At 36.0% G+C, this 20,242-nt stretch overlaps 1 protein-coding gene across 4 annotated transcripts; it reads left to right on the forward strand.

Moving 5' to 3' along the window:
* The first annotated feature begins 2,304 nt into the window (after positions 1 to 2,304).
* On the forward strand, positions 2,305 to 18,157 carry unkl (unk like zinc finger). Of its 4 annotated transcripts, none has more exons than XM_062438023.1 (16): positions 2,305 to 2,415; positions 3,085 to 3,294; positions 5,982 to 6,158; positions 6,722 to 6,855; positions 6,951 to 7,086; positions 7,880 to 7,997; positions 8,900 to 8,984; positions 9,222 to 9,388; positions 9,874 to 10,062; positions 10,928 to 10,978; positions 11,225 to 11,402; positions 11,494 to 11,583; positions 11,684 to 11,908; positions 12,419 to 12,606; positions 12,708 to 12,965; positions 13,149 to 18,157. In XM_062438023.1, the coding sequence occupies exons 1-16, from the start codon at positions 2,351 to 2,353 to the stop codon at positions 13,302 to 13,304; spliced, it is 2,427 nt and encodes an 808-aa protein (XP_062294007.1). In that variant the 5' UTR covers positions 2,305 to 2,350; the 3' UTR covers positions 13,305 to 18,157. The 4 variants fall into 4 exon arrangements, with proteins under 4 accessions (XP_062294007.1, XP_062294008.1, XP_062294009.1 ...); XM_062438024.1 differs by having other exon boundaries at positions 9,222 to 9,379; XM_062438025.1 differs by lacking the exon at positions 9,874 to 10,062.
* Positions 18,158 to 20,242: the final 2,085 nt, after the last annotated feature.

Consider the following 20,242-nt stretch of genomic DNA (forward strand, 5'->3'; position numbering starts at 1 on the left):
TGGATTGCATTAGATTGCACTGAATTAATTGGCACTTAAATATACATTCCTCACATTCAGCTTCTCATTATCAGGTTAAAATGTCCAGGTCATCATCATAAATGAGAGTTGATGCTGTCTAGTTTGTAGCTAGAGAACAAAATTTAAAACATGAAATTTACATCAATCTGCACTCCACCTGAGCTGCTTGAAATATGTAGAAAGCCAAGCAAGCAAACTCTAAGGATGAGCACCCTCACAATATTTTCATACAAAAGAAAGGTAGTGAGCAACTGTAAATTGAGCAAGGGTGGGGCATGTCAAAGTAATTACAACTGGGCAGTCCAGGCCTTATGCATAATTACAATGCAGTGCACTCTGTGGACCTCAGTAGCTGAATAATGGATTAGACGTATAATTGCATTTGTAAATTAAAATCCCTTAAAGGAAAAAAAGTTTAATAGAACAGCTTTCCAGATACAGAAGGAGAGAAAATGGACTGGAGGTTCACATATGGCAGTAAATGATGACGCAGACCCTATCAAATTTCCTATTGAAAATATGTTATATATTAAGGCAAAACACAACCTTCCACCAAGACCTAAAGGTTAAATTGGCACATTTGGAGGCAGATAATGGTAAACTTATTATAGTGTGGACCATGTGTTTCCTCTGGTGAACCATACAAATAGTGTAAAGACAAATACATAGAGATACAACATTTTATCATAATAAATATTCAGAGAAGCCAAACAGAGTCTGTGCTTTATAATTTCCCAAACTACAGTTAGTTCACACTTATTCTAACATACAAAAAAAATGATATTATTAACACTGGAATGCATTATAAGATAGTAGGAAATATAGAATTTCTGTAAAATCAGTAACAGTTATCTTTGTATGTGATTTAGCCTAAACTGTGGGCTGGCAGGTGAAGTAAACAGTATAGACTGGACGGCAACATGACACCTGAAGAGCCTCATATAGAGATAACGTGGCTTTTTACAATTCCCCCACTATACACACGTTCACCTTCATTAGAGCTGTGGATTTCATTTGTGAGGTGGTTAATCTGAATGCTAAGCAATGACAGAGATTCCCAACAAATTATTCAGTATCTAAGTGAAAGGCTAACTTGTGAAAGTTTTGAAAAATTTCAAAGGAAAGCTTTGACCTAACACAGCTAATAATAACAGCAGGGCATGAAGACACAGAGACAGATGCTGGGTTTACAAGGCTGATTCTATAAAATCAATATTCTTGAACAGGACTGTTTGAGGCGATAATAAAAATAATAATAATGATACAATATAATTTTAGTATTTCAGTATGTTTAGTATGTTATGTTGGTGTCTTGCAAAATAAAATGCAATGATAGTGAGGTGTCCATGATGTAAGTTTGACCCAAGTATTGCTAAAATCCTGGCTACCGTGCTGCAGAGCAGACCTTTGCCTGGCAGAATAAATTCATTTAAATAGGTGTAGCCTTTGAAGCTTTGAAATAAGGGGCACACTTTCCTCACTGTTATGAATGTAGGTGAAATATTATTTCCTTTCATTCATACAAATATTCACTAACCAGTTTTGGGGAGTAACTGTAAATGTAACTGTAATCCATCACAGTTACTGAGAAAAAATTATATTATATATGAAAATGTGGATGATTACAAAGGGGGTTACATCTGAAGTCAGACATTTAAGATTTTGCTCAGGAGGAGGGCTTTTACCCCATTTTTGAATAGTTAAAATGATACTGAATACATAGATTGTTGTGTTTAATTCTTTGAAATCAATATTTTTTTAAATCATGACATTATTTGGAGATCACATGGGCTTAAATGGTGTCACGGTACCAATTAAGCCCATGTCAGACTTTTGACTTTTTCCACAACAGCAATATAAAAACAGCAATATGTGTATTCAGTAACATGTGAAATATTTTAAAAATGAGGAAAAAACCCTCTGTCTGAGCAAAATCTTAAAGGTTTGACTTAAGATCGCTTTGTAATCATCAACATTTTCATAAGTAACTGTAATTTAATTACAACTTTTCTCTCAACAACTGTAACAGATTCCAGTTACATTTATTTTGTGATTAAATTACGTAACTAGTCACTCCCCAACACTGATAACCAGTAATCTGTAACCTATTACATTTCCAAAGTAACCTTCCTAACCCTGGTGCCACTGAAAATAAAATCAGTGAATTGAAGCAGAAGATGCATCAGTGGAAGTGAAACAAACCAGAGGACATAAACAATCAGAGGTGTGTCACGTGGTTGCAGCGCCCCCTGCGTCAGTCTTTGCAGCAGCGTGCAGGCGGACGTGCAACAGATCCCAGCGCATGCGCAGTTCATTGTTTTGACTGAAAATGCCGTCGGTTTCGAAAACGGCGGCCAATGCGTCTCCTCAAACCGAGAAACCTACCCACTATACGTGAGTAAAAGCTGCTGCTAATTAAACAACAAAAAATCGTCCGCTGCCGAAAATGTTTATTCTGCACGTGCACCTTATGCGCGCGTGCATTTCTCGCATACCTCAACTCTTGTGTGTGTGTGTGTGTGTGTGTGTGTGCGCGCGCGTTGAAAACATGGTGCTTTTCCTGGCTTTGTGACTACCTAACGCAACATAGCAAACAGCGACTGTACGCTAACGACAGCCAGGAAACACGGACATGTTAAACCTTGTTAATTCACACAGTCATTGTTACCGGATCCGTTTTACAGCAGTTTGACAGAGTTGGGGAATTGTTTCGGCTAATCTGTTGAATATTAAACCGTGAACTTGGTCAGCTAAATGATTAGCCAGGAACTCGCTCGCTAACCAGTCTGCTTGTAAATAGCTCGGCCTTATTTTGAGTTCCCCTCTTGCCACGCACATTTATAGACGTACGCTCGAAGACGTACAACTGGCGCTACGTCGAAAAACATACGCACGTTTCCCTGTGAATACCGAGCTAACGTTAGTGACCCAAAATATAGTAGGCTACACCTTTTTAGCAGCACACCACCTCTCCCGCCTGTCAACTTTCCCCTTTACTCATCTGTTTTTTTTTGGATTGTTATGATAAAAAATACGCTTTTTGATTCTTCCTCGTTGTTTCAGATACTTGAAGGAGTTCAGGACTGAGCAGTGCCCGCTGTTCCTCCAGCACAAGTGTACGCAGCACAGACCCTTTACGTGCTTTCACTGGCATTTTCTAAACCAGCGGAGAAGGCGACCCATAAGAAGAAGAGATGGGACCTTTAACTACAGCCCGGACGTCTATTGCACGAAATACGACGAGACAACAGGCATTTGTCCGGATGGAGATGAGTAAGTGTCAGTCTCAAGTCATTGTGGCATGATGCTGCTGCAGACATTACTGATAATTTCCTGCAATGTTTTTTTTTTTCTTTCTAACTATATGAATAGAAACCATTGCTACTAAAAATATTGGGTGCACTTTTGCAGGTCATTTCATTAGTGGTGGATAAGTGTGTCTGTTCCCACAGGTGCCCTTAATAGTTATGAGCAGTGATGCGAATAATTATGCATGTATATAAGTAGACTTTCGTTGCTTAATATAGTCACTTTTACAGTAACTGAAACAAAGTTAACTGAGCAAAACTGCAGCATTTTACCATTGATGATGCTGTCCTTACCGTGTAAATCCCAGATCTTTGCACACGTATATCATCTCAGGATTTTATGAATATTGCACATTTATATATTGCACATTTATTTACACAAAGATTTTTTGCTGTAGTATTCTATTTCATTTTATTTATCACTTTCAGCCTTAACACTGCTACTTTTCCCCCCCTTTACTGCTGTGTCAATTTGAATTTCTCCCAAGGGGGATCAATAAAGATACTTCGTATCTTATCTTATTATTGATAATAAGCTGTTATGTGAGGTAAGGCAAGTTTATTTTGTATAGCACATTTCAACAATAAGGAAATTCAAAGTGCTTTATCTAAAACATAAAATACATCAAGACAGAGAGTAAAAGCAACGTAAGGTAATATATAAAAATACAAAATAGTGTTAAATTGGAATGAGACAGATGAAAAACGAACAAAATTTAAGATATTATTCAAAAGCCTCAAATTTGATTTAATAAAAGGCAGCAGCAAAGCCTTGATTTAACAGAACTGAGAGTCAAAGCAAACCTGCAGTTTTCCGTGAGTTTGTTCCAGATATGGAGCTTAAAAAGTTTAGTTTTGACTCTGGAGACAGAAAGCAGACCTGTCTCAGACCACCTGAGAGGTCTGGATGATTCAGAACGTAGCAGCATATCAAAAATGTATTTTGGCCCTTAAATATTCAGCACTTCAAAAAACCCAATAGTAGTATTTTAAAATCAATTCTCTGACAGACAGGAGGCCAGTGTAAAGATCCGAGAACAGGAGAGAGCTCAGTAGTAATGTGAGCTGGGAGCATGTGTTTCTGTTGTTGGTGCATTTTAGTGAAATTTTGACTTTTTTTCAGTCTGTGGTAATATTGTCAGCTCTCTGTGGCTACAGTTACTCATTCATACACACACAAAGTTGATGTACAATAATGTGTTAAGTGTTAAGATTATGCAATCTCTCTGTTTAATATGTCAATGTCCACATCAGCTTATCTACGCCTGAACTGAGATTATGAATTTCCAGTTTGATTATTAAAGCCATGTGTAAATTTCCAACCATTGAAAAGATTGCACTTTAGATCAGATGGAAAACTGGGTGTATTCTTGACATAAGGTTAAGCGTGAAAGATGAAAAATTAGATTGTCATTTTGCAAGACGTTGGTTTACATTGGAATAATAGGATTTGATTGATAGCTGCGTCTTAAGCAGTATTTCTCATGTAGTTCCCCTATTTGAAATTGATGATGTTGCAGCAAATGTTAGCAGCGTGAGTACACGGATCACATCTTGCGTCATTCCCTGTTTTGTTGCATGCATTAATTATTAGAGTCTGTGCCAGATTTAACATTTCTAATTGAGCTCACCCTCTGGTTGGAGTTAATGCATCTCTTTGTCTTTGAGGCTATTTGACCAGTCAGCCATGTTTGCCCTCCAGCATTATATTATGGTGCTGCTATAATTTTCAGCTTATTACAAAATGTGATTTAATGCACAAATATTTTTTCCCCTATCTTCATATTTTCACAAATGTCTTTTTTATCTTCTTTACCATAAGGCACCAATTTGTTTGTGTATTTCTTGTGTGTGACCACTAGTCTACATTGTTTTGCACACATCATCTGTCCTCTTTCACAACAGAGGAAAAACAGACGCTTCTTTTTTCTTAACGGCTTGTGGTTTTAGAAAAGTGGGGCATTTACTACATGTGTATTGACTGCTGAATGTTGTGGTAGCACAGAAACACAGACAACTTTGTTTCTTTTTAGCCTCCTCTCTCTGTATGACGGAGGAAAAAGAAAATGGTGCAGCATTTTAATTCAGCCCTACATAGAAATAAAAAATGAGATGAAAATTATTAAACTAATGGATAATGAACGACTGCAGACTTTACAGTTCCTCCTCTGCCAATGGCAGCTATTTTTGTATGACCTTATGTGTTGCTATAGCAACTGTTGCTACTCAAGGAAGGAAAATTTGGTTTAGAGGCTTATTGCCTATACATTTCTCGAGTAATTGCTGATGTGTCAGGCCCACATTCAAAGTAGAATCTTATTCATGATTAAAATGTGTTAAACTACAATAATTAACATCTTTATAATGCAATTTTTACATCTTGTGGGCTCATACTGAAATTTTTATATTATTTTTTTGAATGTCAGTCCAGTGTTTGCCCGTTTCATGCTTGTAATAGCCAGATCATATTAAACATGCTGCCTGCACAAACATTTTTAATATTTGTAGACTACGATAATATCTTGAGCTGAAAGAAGGTTCATTCAATTTAAACACAAACTTCTGCTACATATTATGGTCATTTTTTGTTTATTAATTTGATGTCATCCTAAATCAGTTACATATTTCAGTGCTGTGTTCTTGCTTCTTCAGCTGTCCCTATTTACACCGGACAACGGGTGACACAGAGCGCAAGTACCATCTACGCTATTACAAGACTGGCACTTGTATCCATGAGACAGATGCCCGAGGGCATTGTGTGAAGAATGGCCTCCACTGTGCTTTTGCTCATGGGCCACATGATCTCCGACCTCCAGTCTATGATATCAGGTGACACACAAAGCAAATACTGGCCTCTCTTTCCCCTGCCAAACATTTCACCCACAAGCCTCACAATAGAGCGCACAAATCAGCCAATTTAGACATAATGTAAACAAAACCCCGTCGAGGTTTAATGGATTGACAGACTTACAGTTTGTCAGGGGTTTCACTCATTGCGTTTCTAAAAAGATAAACTTCTTTTATTGAGCTCTGTGCTACTGAAAAGGTTTGAGCGAGGTTATCTGATAGAAGCCAGACTGTTGAACTAAGTGTTTCCTGAAAATGTTGTCTGTAGTTAAGATTCAGGAATTAGGCTGATAAACCTCTGTAAACACTACATTGGCTGATTTTCATTGAAGAGTTTGTTTTTTTCTGTATTTTAAGAATATTTCAAGATTTACTTTGTATGAATATGGTGATAGTGTTACACCTGCCTTTAGCCAATATTAAGATGCAGTATGTGTCCAATGAGCCAGTGTAAGTTTTTCTATTGGTATATTTAGTCTTTTGAGATTTGGAGTAAATGGCTAATGTGATAAAAAGGGATAATAACATAAATGTTATGTGCACAGGGAGATCCAAGCACAAGAGGCCCTCCAAAATGGACAGTTGGGGTCTGGGGAGGGTATTCCTGATCTGCAACCTGGTGTATTAGCAAGTCAGGCCATGATTGAGAAAACTCTGACAGAGGACCCACGGTGGCAAGGTAACCCTCCCCCACTTTAAAAAAAAAAAAAAAGTTTATTATTTAATTTTTCTGCTAGATGAATACTTTGTACCTTTTTTTATTTTTTATTACAGATACCAACTTTGTTTTAGCCAACTATAAAACAGACCAGTGTACTAAGCCTCCAAGACTTTGCAGACAGGGTTACGCTTGTCCCCACTACCACAACAGTAGAGACCGAAGACGAAATCCACGAAAGTTCAAGTATAGGTGAGTTATGACTAAGTTTGAGATCAGTCGATTTTTCATTGTTTTTTCTTTTCAAACAGGTAAAGACAACACATCAGACACATGACAGGCAGGACACATGAAGGAAGGTCACACAAAGAAAATGGCTGAACAGTAGACAACACTGAGACTAAGACTGACAAAAAGAATATTAATACATAATAAATTACTAAATTATTAAACACAGCACAGAGAGAAAAAACTTAACTGGTGGCAGGTAAGTAGGTTATTGAGTGTCACATGTCACAGGTCTAGATGGCTCTTGGGGATTTGAGCCAAAGTCTTATATATGCAGAGGCCTCAGGGTCCTTTACTGAAGGAGATGTAATTGCCCACTTAGCATAATATTTCTCTACCTGGTTGATAAGTCTAAAAGAGAGGCCCTCCCTAAGTCTCTTTAATGCATTCATACTGCAGATTTTAATTAATCAAAATAGCTATTCCCCTATTACGGCTAGATCCACATGCTACAGACACATACACCCAGTCCACCCAGTATGCAGTTTTCTTGTCTATTGATCTATTAACTTTAATTTATTTCTTTTAATAGGCTATTGGAAACTCTCTACATTAAGGCATAAATAGTATAAACTTTTATTATTATGTGTTGAGAAACACCAAATTAAACAAACAAATACATTAAACAAAAAACAACCACCATGAGCCCCACCACTATGGCTAACTTTAAAAACAATGGTATTAACCATGTAGTTGCAGTATATGTAAAGGTTCTGATTATATGTATAACATTATATCATATTGTATAACACTGCAGGTCAACTCCCTGCCCTAATGTGAAACATGGGGACGAGTGGGGCGAGCCTTCCAAATGCGAAAGTGGAGACAGTTGTCAGTATTGTCACTCTCGCACTGAACAGCAGTTTCACCCAGAGGTAAGTGAATTTTTCTCTTCCCTAAATTTACCAAGGTGTATAGGTCACAAGCTTCTTCTTCTTCTTCACTGTAAAATATTTTGTAGTGCACAGAGTACATTTTATGAGATTTTTATTAAGGTCCCAGCAGAGATTCATAAAAGCCTTAAATTGGCCACTTAAATTGAAATGCATGTCACCAGAGGAGATTAGTGAACTAATCACTATCCATATTCATTAGTTGACTCCATTCAAACCTTCATACCCAAACTACTGTGTGTAATTTTCATGTGAGGCCTAATTATCAGCACAGACAAATGAATACAAAAAACTTGATAATGGAAATACAATTTGATAATTTATGGTACCTAATAAAGAGTTTTCTCTCTGTGGGAAATGTTCTAATTTCATGTTTTTAATATTGAATCAAAGTGTAGTCTCCTTTACAAAAACATGAACATCTGTAAATACTGTTTTTCATCAGACTTATTGTATACAGTATTTATTATTCATTGCCACCTTTTCTTGTGCCTTATTATTACTTTTTCTCTACTATTACTGTTACTGTTTTTGATGTAAATATTGCACATACTGTAAGTATTTAATACTCAGTGTCTTGTTATACAGACCTGCAATTCTGCCTTTTAATTTAGGCTACTTTCATTTATTAGTTATTTTGTCATGTGTTGTCATGTTTTTGTCATTTGTTCTTGACTATAGTTGACTATGTTGCTGTATAAATTATGTATTACTCATTTGTTATAATTTTCCTTACAGGATCAATAAAGTATATCTAGATCTATGTACCTATCAGTCTAAAACACTGTATTTATGAGGTTTTCCATTGTTAATGTTTCCTATTCATTTTTTTCAGATGTGTTAACTTTCTCTTGTCATGTGTGATTCTTTTTTCTATCACTTAGATCTACAAATCCACCAAATGCAATGATATGCGGCAGACTGGTTACTGTCCCAGAGGACCGTTTTGTGCATTTGCACATGTAGAAAGTAAGTGCAACACTAAATATTGTGTTACTATTCCATTTCTTGTATTGAGTGATACAATCAATGTTTCTATTTACTACTCAGCCAGCCCCATTGTGTTGTTTATTACATTATACATTGATAACCCTTTAATAAATGGAGATCAATCATGAAGAACAATGATATTATTGGACTTTTTTTCTGTGTAACCTCGCTGAATACACACTATCTACAGTTAAATATTTGTTTTAATCATTTCAGGAATTCCCTCTACAGAAGAGACCATGAGCTCATTGCTAACAGCGATACAGTCAAGTTCACAGTCCCAGCTGAGCTCCCAGCAGTATTCAGAGTGTCCAGTCAATGAGTGGAACAGTGGAGGCAACTCCACCATCAGTGCAACCAGTAGCAACGGCCAAGTAAGAAGTGTACGTTTACTCTGTTGTCATGTTAATTCTTGAATAGGACATTTATCAGAATCAACTTGGTACTCAAGAGTAGGCAAATACATCTCTTAAAATTGTATGTAAATGTTGCTGATATTGTAACCAACTAAAAATCAATTCAGCTGATGCAAACAAGCCATTTATATGTGGGCTTTTTTTTGCCATGCTCTATTTTTTCTGTTTTTAAATACATTGATATGTCATGATTTCTATTTTTCTTTTTATGGTTTAAAATTTCATTCCTACATTGTTTTAAAAGAACATACAATACTCTGATATTTGAGAGGATAATTTTGTAAAAGCAGCTATTTTTTTTGTTAATTGTTGCATACGCAGTCTAATCTCAATCACAGATGCTCATGGCTAGCACTCATCATCTTCATACTCATACTCAGAATGATGTTTTTATTTTATTATTTTCATTGGATCATCATTTTATTAAGATCATGTGCACTTCTCTTTCTCAGGTTTCATGTTCTAATAGCTCAACTGTAACGCCAAGCTCAGGAAGCGACAGTTTGTTATCCCCAGTGGGATCCATCAGCAGGCCCAAATCCTTAACTAATAGTAGTTTATGTTCAGAGTCCACCACATCCAGTGTCTCATCTCTGACGTCTAACTATCCTAAAGCTCCGGGCTTTGAACGTGAGGATCAGGTACACGGACTGCTCTCTTCAGTTTTAGGAAGAATACAACACATAAAAATATCTTAGGGCTTTGTCACTTTGTCATATCATTCGAGTCACTGTTTTATTTGTCATTCATTATTTGCCATGTCTTTTTTTCATTTTTTATTTGTCACATTTGAGTCATTTTCTTATAGACTACATTTCTTTTAAGTGATTTCATGTATTGGGTCCTCAGTGCTTTGAAAAACTCATTCTATAGGATAACCATAAATAATGCCCTTTTAGCTTGTTTGCATTGATAACACTGCAACACACATCATGGCTTCATAATTTGAATTGGTGTGATGGTTGTGGTGGTGAGATATTTCTACAGATATTACTTAGAGTCAGACTCCCTAAAAAATACTTTCACACTGCACACATGAACAAGGAATATTTGTCTCTCAAGACTAAGAATTTCCCTCAGGTTAATTGTACCTGCTGTGTGATGTTGTATTACACAAGAACACCGCCCCCTCGCTGTAAAAAGTATCTTGTCAGTTTTGTTCAGGATGTACTGTGATCATAGGCAATGTGTTTAAATCATTCATAAGAAGCTCTCTATGTTGAGTCAAGACACGTGAACAGTTTACACAGCTCTGTTGCTTCAGCACACACTTCACTTACCACATTAATAATGACCATAACAAAACTCACTGAATTTATTTAAGGCTGTTTCAGTGCAGGATTAGATGTCACCAAAGTCACAGTTAACTCTATCAAGTAAAGTGAAAAAGATTAAGGATTAAAGGTTGTGCTTAAGTAGGCTCTTTAGTTTTTGTCTGTGAACACAGCTTAGAAATAGCTTGATATTTGTTATTAAATGTGCTGCTTCTGTGCTATTCATTTTTAGATCAAGAATAAGGGACACATGGATCAAAAATTAATGGACCAAGAAAAACAGGTTTGTGTTTAGGTTGGGTACTTTGTGGCACTAGTGATAAGGGTGATGATACATATATGACATGATTATTTATTTGTAAATGTTGGTGTTGTAAAGGGATATTATTATTATTATTAGGTTGATTTAGTGTCAGTGCATGTAGAGTGTGAAAACTGTCTGGTGTTAGTACTGGAAAGTTTATCTGCTGCTTATCAAAACTTAACTTCTTAATTAGAAATAAAAACTCTTTCTCTGCTTCCCTTTCAGACACAAAATACTGTATTCTCTGCGGTGAACCCTTTGGCATCAAGCTTTACCTCCAGTATAACATCAAGCTTGGCCTCCAGTATTGGCTCAGATAGTTCTTCACCCACCACCTTATCAACAATGAATGCAAAAGCCACTCCTTTCTATCCAGGGAGCAACACAGTGGAGTCTGTCATAGGTACGTGTGTGTAAAACATGATTCAAGACTGCAACAGCTTCTTGTTTTCCTGTTTTTCAGTCAGATATATGTTGTTTTTTTTCTCCTTCAGGATCTGCTCTGGACCTCAACTTCAGTGACATTAATGTTGCATCTCTGGAGAAGGAGTTAGAGGATCAAGACAACAATGTGGGATTGGCAAGTAAGTTTACAGTAAAACCTTGTTTTTACTGCACTGTACTGTTAGTAGTTTGACTGTTTGATCACAGATTGTTTCAACACCATTTATTGTGTCCCCGTAGGTCAAAGGGTGCTGGGTGGATCCGCTCCAGTTAACATTCCTGGCTCCCTGGCACGATCTTCTTCTTTGAATTCCTCATCATCGCTCTCCACCTCTCCGCTAAGCTCCCTCTCCCAGTCCCTGTCCCAGTCTCTGCTGTCACAGCAAAATCAACCTTCCAACATGTTAGCCAAGCAAGAGCACGGCCTTCTGGGAACACCCACCTCCTCTTCCCAGAACTCGTTGGGTAAGCTGATAACATCTTACATTTTACTCCCAAGTGAGCCGGAAAGCATTTGAAGCTGTTTTTAGATTTTAATCTTTAGTATGCCAATAAAAAAACTCACCTTTAAGAATTGAGGACTTCATTCAACTTAATTTACATTTTTTGCTTCTTTAAGAAACTGTCCTATAATCTGACCTTCATATGACACCCCCTATCCGCAGACCCCCTGTTATTATGTATAAGGAAAAAGTCCTCCAAAAAAACATTTAACAGGGAGAACATGGAAAGCTTGCAATAGATGTCAGGTGTGCACAATAGGCCGAAAATACAAAATTACAAAATGGAAAATCATACAGACAATATTGTAGATGGAATGGACATATTTGAAAAATGTGATGATGTGGTGAACATTATTTATATTGTGACAAACGAGTTTTAAAAAATTGTTTAATAATCCAATGTCTCTAAATGAATCTCCACTAATTAACTTGTGTGTTTGGTCTTGTGATTTTTAACACCTCACTTGTTCAGGCTTGAATGGAGGAGCTAGCAACATTTGGGACTTTGTAAGTGGCAGCTTTTCACCGAGTCCATCTCCAGTTTTCAGCAGCCTAACCTCCACAAACAGCAGCGCTGATCTGGCTCGCCTTTTCAGAGAACTCGATGAGGCCAAGAGGAAGATTAAACAATGGGAGGAGGCCTGGCATCAGGTCAAACAAGTGGGTGTTGTAAATGAACTTTTTTGTGTCTGTGTATCACAATAACTTCTATTGTCACAAATTGCAAGTATTTTTTTTAAAACAGAAGAACTCTTTTCCAGGCGTGTGAAGCTTGCCAGAAAGACGCTCACGAAGCTAAGGAACAAGCAAAAACGGCCGAAGCAGAGCGGCAGCTGGCAGAACAGAAATGGGAAGAAACGGAGCGCAAGCTCAAAGAGCTCCAAGGGGACTTTGATGTGCTTTGTCGCACCCCTGGAACACCTCTTCTACGTAGCTATGGAGAGCTGGACCAGCTCCCCTTGTCAAAGCTTCACTCCATCCAGAGTCAGCTGCGTAATGACCTAGACCTTATAGACGGGGTAAGAAAGACTAGATCACACACAGCATTTCATTTGTAGCATCTTCATAGTTTAAAAAAGAAAAGTGTTTATCAGGCTATCATTCAGATCCACATTTGTCATCACGCATGCTTATTTAAAAAGTCTGCATGAAGTGTATTTTCCCAAGTTGCAGCTGATATTCATTCTTTTCTTCTCCAACAGGTAATATATCAGCTTCAGTCAAAGAAATGTATAGTTTGCCAAAAGCATGATCGTTGCATTGTTCTGCAGCCTTGCCAACATTATGTACTATGTGAGAACTGTGCACCTAGTAAAACAGAATGTCCCTACTGTAGAACAAAAATATTGAAGTGGTGATGTACAAATACTCAAGGTACTATTTAAAGAATTAGCCCTTTGAAAAACTACTAATAGATATAACATTTTCTAAATAGCAATGTCTGTTTCATACAGTGATTGAATTAATTTAGATTAAAATGATGTTTGACTGATGAAACGCATAGTATTATGAATTAGATTGTGTACAGGGGATTCAATCGTTGTAGTTTTTGCTCATTTTATGTGCACGTTACCGCGGGTCAACCAGTTAGCTTTCTGTATAAAAAGCCATGCACTCAAAATTAGAATATTAAATTATCTTGCAATACCCTTTTGACCCTCATACTACTACGAGTTTCTCAAATATTTAATCGTGATTTAGTCTTGCTTTCCAGCAAAAAAAATGCAAATATGCATTGCTCACCTGACGCATGTCTCTTAGGTTAAAGTTGCAAACAGGACCAATAATCCCAGTGAAAAAGCTGGATACACAAAGGCATTGTCTGTGCGTTTGTATTTCTGCCCAATTTATTTGCTCTTAATGGATTAAAATTAGTGTGAATAAATGCTACTGTGATCTCCTGAGGTATCATCTTCTTTACTCAATGCACTTAAAGTCGCCCCAGAGCAAATCTGAGGACATTTCAGGCCAAACATTTCAGAAAATACTATGGAGATGTATGTAAAGTCATTTAAAGGTTTTAGTACATCTGTTACATGAAAGATTGTTATATTTGAACAAAGAATATTTACGTAACTGTAACTTCATAACTGGGAATGGATACGTGCTACTTTTAAAAATCTTAAAGTCATATGATTGTCATTTACTGGAAGTCTTAAAATAATGTTTTCAGCGGAAAAAGTTTGATATTTATATATATGATGATAATATTAAAGGGTGCTACCTTGTAGCCCTCTGATGTTCATAGGAGAATATTGAAATACAAGTTTGTCCCTTGTGAATCTAAACAGTCCCACACAACATTAGAGAAATACAAAGCCATTGTTGATAGTTCACCACAGTAGCTCAAGTCATAGACATTCCAGGTTGGGACATCAAAGACGAGGAAGTCACTGTATACACTTTTGAAAAATAAAACCATGAAATGGTGATTTCATGCTCACACTAGTCTGGTGATGTTAAACATAAAATGGGCAAAGCTAAGTTTTCTTTAGTTAAAGAGGAATATCACTAAATCAAATAATTCACTTTAGTGGCATTAAATCAAGAAACCTGATATATAAGCACATAATCCAGAAATCATATTTTTTGTGTTGGCTTTATTAATCACCTTAATAGTGTGGAATACCAGAAAAAAATGTATGCTTACTCCATTCACAAAATATGGAGCTTCCAAAACTGAACTGGTGAAAGGGATCCACTTTATTGTATCAGCAGATAGCATCAGCAGTAGATCAGATTAACAAATTAAATGAAAAAGCACCATTGCCAAACTTTTGCTGTGTTCCTCTTTAAGTAAAGCCACATTTTGTTAAACCCCAAATCTTCATAATCTCATGATTAATTTTTATTAAACCAACCAGTCAAGCATCATTATTTTGACCAACTTTCTGAAGAAGATTGATTCTTATTAAAGCACTTTGTTGACCTGGGACTATTAAAGGGTATATAGATTTTTGCTTTAAGCTGCTTTGTAGGTATTCTTTTGTGTCTTTTTTTTTTAGATTTATACTTTTTTTTTCTATATAAGCTAATGTCTGAAGCTTTTGTGTGTACTGTGAAACATAAATTGAATATTTCATGTTTCCTATTGTTAAATCATGGCATGGTTCTACATATTAAGATTTAATAGTAAAAGTACTTAATAGTTCCTACTTTCATAGCTAGATTTATAAAATTTCAATCAAATAAGTGCACATTTAAAATGCATTTTAAGCATAACCAGCAGCTGTAATATCAGTAAGGCACATGCTACATGTTTAAGGCTGTTATTCAATCAGTTAGGTTTTTTTTGGTAGAGATTTATATAGCCTAGTCATTAGAGAAGCATGTATTGTATTTGCTAAAAGCCTGAAATGGTGATTTTTTTTGTAGGAATCTAGCCTCTTGACCTTGTCTAGAACATATCGGCCTCTAACTCTAAAGTGCCTTGACTTAGTGGAAAAGGTTATGTGTAAAATTGTCAGAGCAAACACAAGTAGTTGACGCTTGTGCACAGGTTTCTGCAAAAATGTGTCTTGTTTAATTTTGCGGAGAAGATGACATTCTGTATGACTATATATGTATATATAAATATATGCCAGTGTATTTGGCCCAGTCCCATTAAGTATTTCTGCAGAAGATAATTGATAACAAAAATTGTCAGTGCCTGTGTCCTGACTTCAACTTTAGAAATGACCCTCCCCTCTCCCCGTCCTTCCTTGGTCGTGGTGCTCTTTTGGTGCAGCTTCAGTCTTTAAAATTAGGTTTTTCAATTCAATGTTTGGGAGTGTGAAAACATACGAAAGCAAACAAATTTGTATTTTACGTTTGAAAATGCTTTTTAAAGAGCTCAGTAATATTAATTTGTTTTATTGTAATAATTCTGCAGTGAATGAAGAATTATGTAGTTAACTTGTAAGTTGTACTTTGCATAGGATTCGTGCTTAGGTTCCTCTAATTGAAATGACCTTCTACTGTGTTAAAGAATCTTTTTATTCTCGCTTTAAATTCAATAGAAAATCATGTATCGCCAGGTACACTTTTTGCTACTTATAAATATGGGAAAATGCATTGTTTACATTCACATAAATGACAATTAAGCAACTCAGAGGAAAAATATCAAGAAAGGTTATGGTATTTTCATGATTATATTACAGCATAAAAGGCAGGCTAAAACACATCTGGTATTGCATGTTATGCGATATATTAACCAGCTACAAAAATAGAAAAAAAAAAAGTTCGCACTGTGTCACACTGCCAGAATATTTGTATTGACTTATTTTTAGTGTAGTAAAGGCTTAATAACTTCTGCAAGCTTTGCTGCTATTGGAAAAGGTATTAATGTAGTTTCTTGTAATACATTTAGATGTTTGAATGTTGTTATGCATCCACAGCTCAGATTTCAGAAACTAGGAAATAATCTGTCTTCTGCATCTAACTTGACTAAACCTTATTTGATTTAATTATTCATTTGTTAATCCATTTGAGTCTAATTTTCAGTACTTTTGTAAATCCCCTAGAATGATGTCACAGACATTTACTGCTGTAGATTGTCCATTTTTTAAAGATGATTGAAGGTAAATGTATTTTTGTCCTCCATACGCTGCATAGCAGTGTACGGTGCAGCTAATTTCACAGGGTCCTTTGGTCTAGTTTGTTTTGCCTGTGAAGCCAACAAAAGTACTGATGTCTAGTGTGAAATTCGAAAAATGAACCACAGTGGTGTTCTAGTAGCTGTCTAAATATGTATTTTAAATGGAAAATGTACCCTTGAACTGAATTTAAATAATTGCTAAGATATTGGGCGGATCAGCCTGTAGTTGTGAACAGGGCTGGGCCTTGCCGAGTTAGAAAAGTGCATTTGAGAGCACCATGGTCATCTAGATGAAACTGAGACAAAGTCCAGCATTGTGAGTGATGGGAATTCTGTTTTCGGATGGATTTTTGCTGTAATATTTCATTCAGTAGGACATTTATCTTGAAGAGTAAATGACAGGACTATGCCAACGGCTTTTGCTTACAACATTAATGGACTTGAGCCCATTTTTTGCAGTTTTACCAAAGACCTGTACTGTTGTTATTTTCTTTTGTATTACATTTCATCACTCTTTTTTTTCAGTAAAAAACCTAAATTGATTTTTTCTTCTTCAATGAATCACCTAGTACCTTAAATAGATAATATTCATTAATAGTAATTAATGCTATTTTTTCCATGTAAAGTTGGCTATAGTGAGTTGATGCACAAATGAACAAAAATGCATGGGTCGGATCCTGAAAAAATGTGTATTTGTACATTTGATTTCGTGTTAATTATACATTGGCGTTTATGGCAGATTTGTGCAATACTGGCTAGCACATGCTGACCTTAAGCGAGGATTCAGTGTCAGTTTAAATGTCTGCAGTGAAGGAATGTCAAAGGTGAATGACATTTGTGCGTCTGAAGTGGCCATATACAGTTGTATGCAGGAGTTTGGGCACCTTTTGACAAATAATATTGTGGTGATTTTTTTATTGAAAAGATGTAAACAGCCTCTCTAGGATTTGGGACATAAAACACAATATTTATAGCAAGCATTAATGCATAGATACTTCTTACTTCATATATGCGTCGAAAATAAAACCTTGTGGCACGTGCAAAAGTTTGGACACCCTAGGATTTCTGAAGTCTCAGACCTTGATCAGTTCATTATGCCTGAGTTATGTCAACAGTTGTCATAAAGAAATATCAGCAGGTGACAGTTTTTAAGCTTTACAAATACTCAGACTCTTCGAAACTTCTGCGAACAATCAGCAACCATGGGTTCATGTAAGCAGCAGTGGAAGACTGAAAATTAAAAGTTAGAGACGCCCATATTGTAGGGGAAGGATACAAGAAGATAGTAAAGCGCTGTTAGGTTACGGTGTCCACTGTGAAGTTTAATTTAAGAGACAGCAGTTTAGGGGAACTGTGGCAGTCAAGATGATGTCTTGAAGAGCAAGAAAACTGAGCTGTTCATATGCTGGTCAAAAAGGTAAATAGAAAAAAACAAAACAATTTGACTGCAAAAAAGCCTGCAGGAAGATTTAGTAGACTCAGGAGTGATGGTGCACCTTTCCACTTCTGCAGCAATGCTTGCACAAACATTACTTTCATGGAAGATTCAGTAGAAGAATACCTAACCTGCATCCTCATCGTAAAATTCAATGTTGGAAGTGCTTTAGACGCTTTGGCCACAACTACTAAAGGAGTAGCATTTCACCTTGCCAACTGTTAAGCATGGGGGTGGATCTGTCATGCTTTGGGGATGTGTTGCAGCTTGTGGTACAGGAAAAATTGCTGAAGCTGAAAAGAGGATGGCTTCTACAACAGGATCATGATAACTAAATATACCTCGAATCCACCATGCACTACCTCAGAAAACACAAGCTGAAGGTTTTGGAATGACCCTCACAGTCCCAACTTAAACATAATTAAAATTGGTGGGTAAAAAAGAGGTGCATTAAAGATGACTCAAGAATATTTCAGAACTATGAGGCTTTTGTAAGGAACAAATTGAAAAAATCCCAAATGCAAGAATTAGAAAAAAACTTTTAGCTGACTACAGACAGTGTTTGCAAGTTGTGACATCTGCCAGAGAGAGTTTTACTAAGTACTGAGTATCTAGGGAGCCCAAACTTCTGCAGATGCCACAATGACTTTTTATTTTTGTTCAATTTATGACATAAAGTGTTAATGTTTGCTGAGAATATGTGTTTTATATGTCATATCCTTGCGAGCTGTGTTTACATATTTTCAATAAAAGTCACCAAAATATGTTATTTGTTAAGGGGTGCCTAAAGTTTTGCATTTGACTGTAAACTTCACTACAGTACTGTTTTGAAGTTTTTTTTTTACTTTGCTTAACTACATAATCTCAATCACTTTGGAAACAGATGGTTATGCATTATGTGTTGTTATGATAAGCCTACAGTGACTGTAAGGTGCTTTCTTTCTGACTTTTTCTTAAAGTCGTGGTCCAAATTAGTTTTTGTTTTTTTGTAAAGTAACAGGGGACAGATGATGATTGTGACAAGCATCAATGGCAGATACAGACATAATTAAAGCTGTGTTATTGTTGGCTCTTTACTGGTCTACTTACCCCAATCCCAAGTTTTTTAATAAGAAATTAAATAAAAATTCACTTGTTAAGCACAGCTTACATTTCTTTAGATTTGTTAAATTTATCTGTAACGGACCAATTACGCACAGCTTACATTTCTTTACATTTCTTCAGATTTGTTAAATTTATCTGTAACGGACCAATTACAGTAACATTTGTGCCTTTTATGATTACATAATTTTGATTGGTATCAAGAGAATATTTCCCTGAGGCAGTGTCTGTTCTCAGTCAAATGACAAAATATAACATATTTAATTAGAATTAAAAGTCCAGTGCCTTAAAATACTTTTTGTAGACTACAATGTGATTGCTGAATGATCCTCTGTATTCAGGCCACTTGAGCTGAAAGGAAAACAACCAATCAAATACGATTTGCTTTACCTGTTCCACAGGATAAGGCAAACATAATAATTTACGGATATTTGTCTATCTCCTTCTGTATTTGCCATACCATCAAAGAAACCGCAGCAATACTTACCACCATTACTACCATTGAATACACAATTTTGATCTCAATTAGTCATTTGGCACCAAAAAATCAATTGTTTGTAAGGAAAAGCACCAAATAGGAAGAATCTTGTAAATGAACTGTAATAGATGTATCATTATGCTCTGCATTGGAATCGTTTAATCTACTTTGCATTATTGTTAGTTGTTGTGTTGTCTTTGTTTTAATATTATGAAAATGGAGCCTGAAGATTTATGCAATCTTGTACATGTATATGAGTATGATGTATGGAGCTGTTTCAAATTAAGTAAAATACTAGTACAACAAGTGTTGTCAAAAGTAAATAATCAATGTGGAACCAGCTGTTCCATATACTGTAGAACATTTCAGTAGAAATGTTATTTTAACATTGAAGCCCTGAAATATTGAATGTATTGTTCTAAATTAGATATTCAATGAATAGGTCACTGGAATATTATGGAGCGCAGTTAATCCATTATGATGTAGCATCTAGTTGTGAACTGCTATTCAATAAAAATTTATTAGAACTAAAACAAATGCAAGTTTTCAAGTTTCTATTTGTCAGTATAATGAGGAAAATAAGGAAGGAAATGTATTTTTCTCAGGGTAATACAGCGATTCAATAGAGAATGTGTTAAATCTGAGGAAATTGCATTTCATGGATTTACTTAATGTCAGTGGGTTTAGACCTTATTTATAGATTTAA

This window comes from Scomber scombrus, chromosome 18 (assembly GCF_963691925.1).
Source record: "Scomber scombrus chromosome 18, fScoSco1.1, whole genome shotgun sequence".
NCBI lineage: Eukaryota > Metazoa > Chordata > Actinopteri > Scombriformes > Scombridae > Scomber > Scomber scombrus.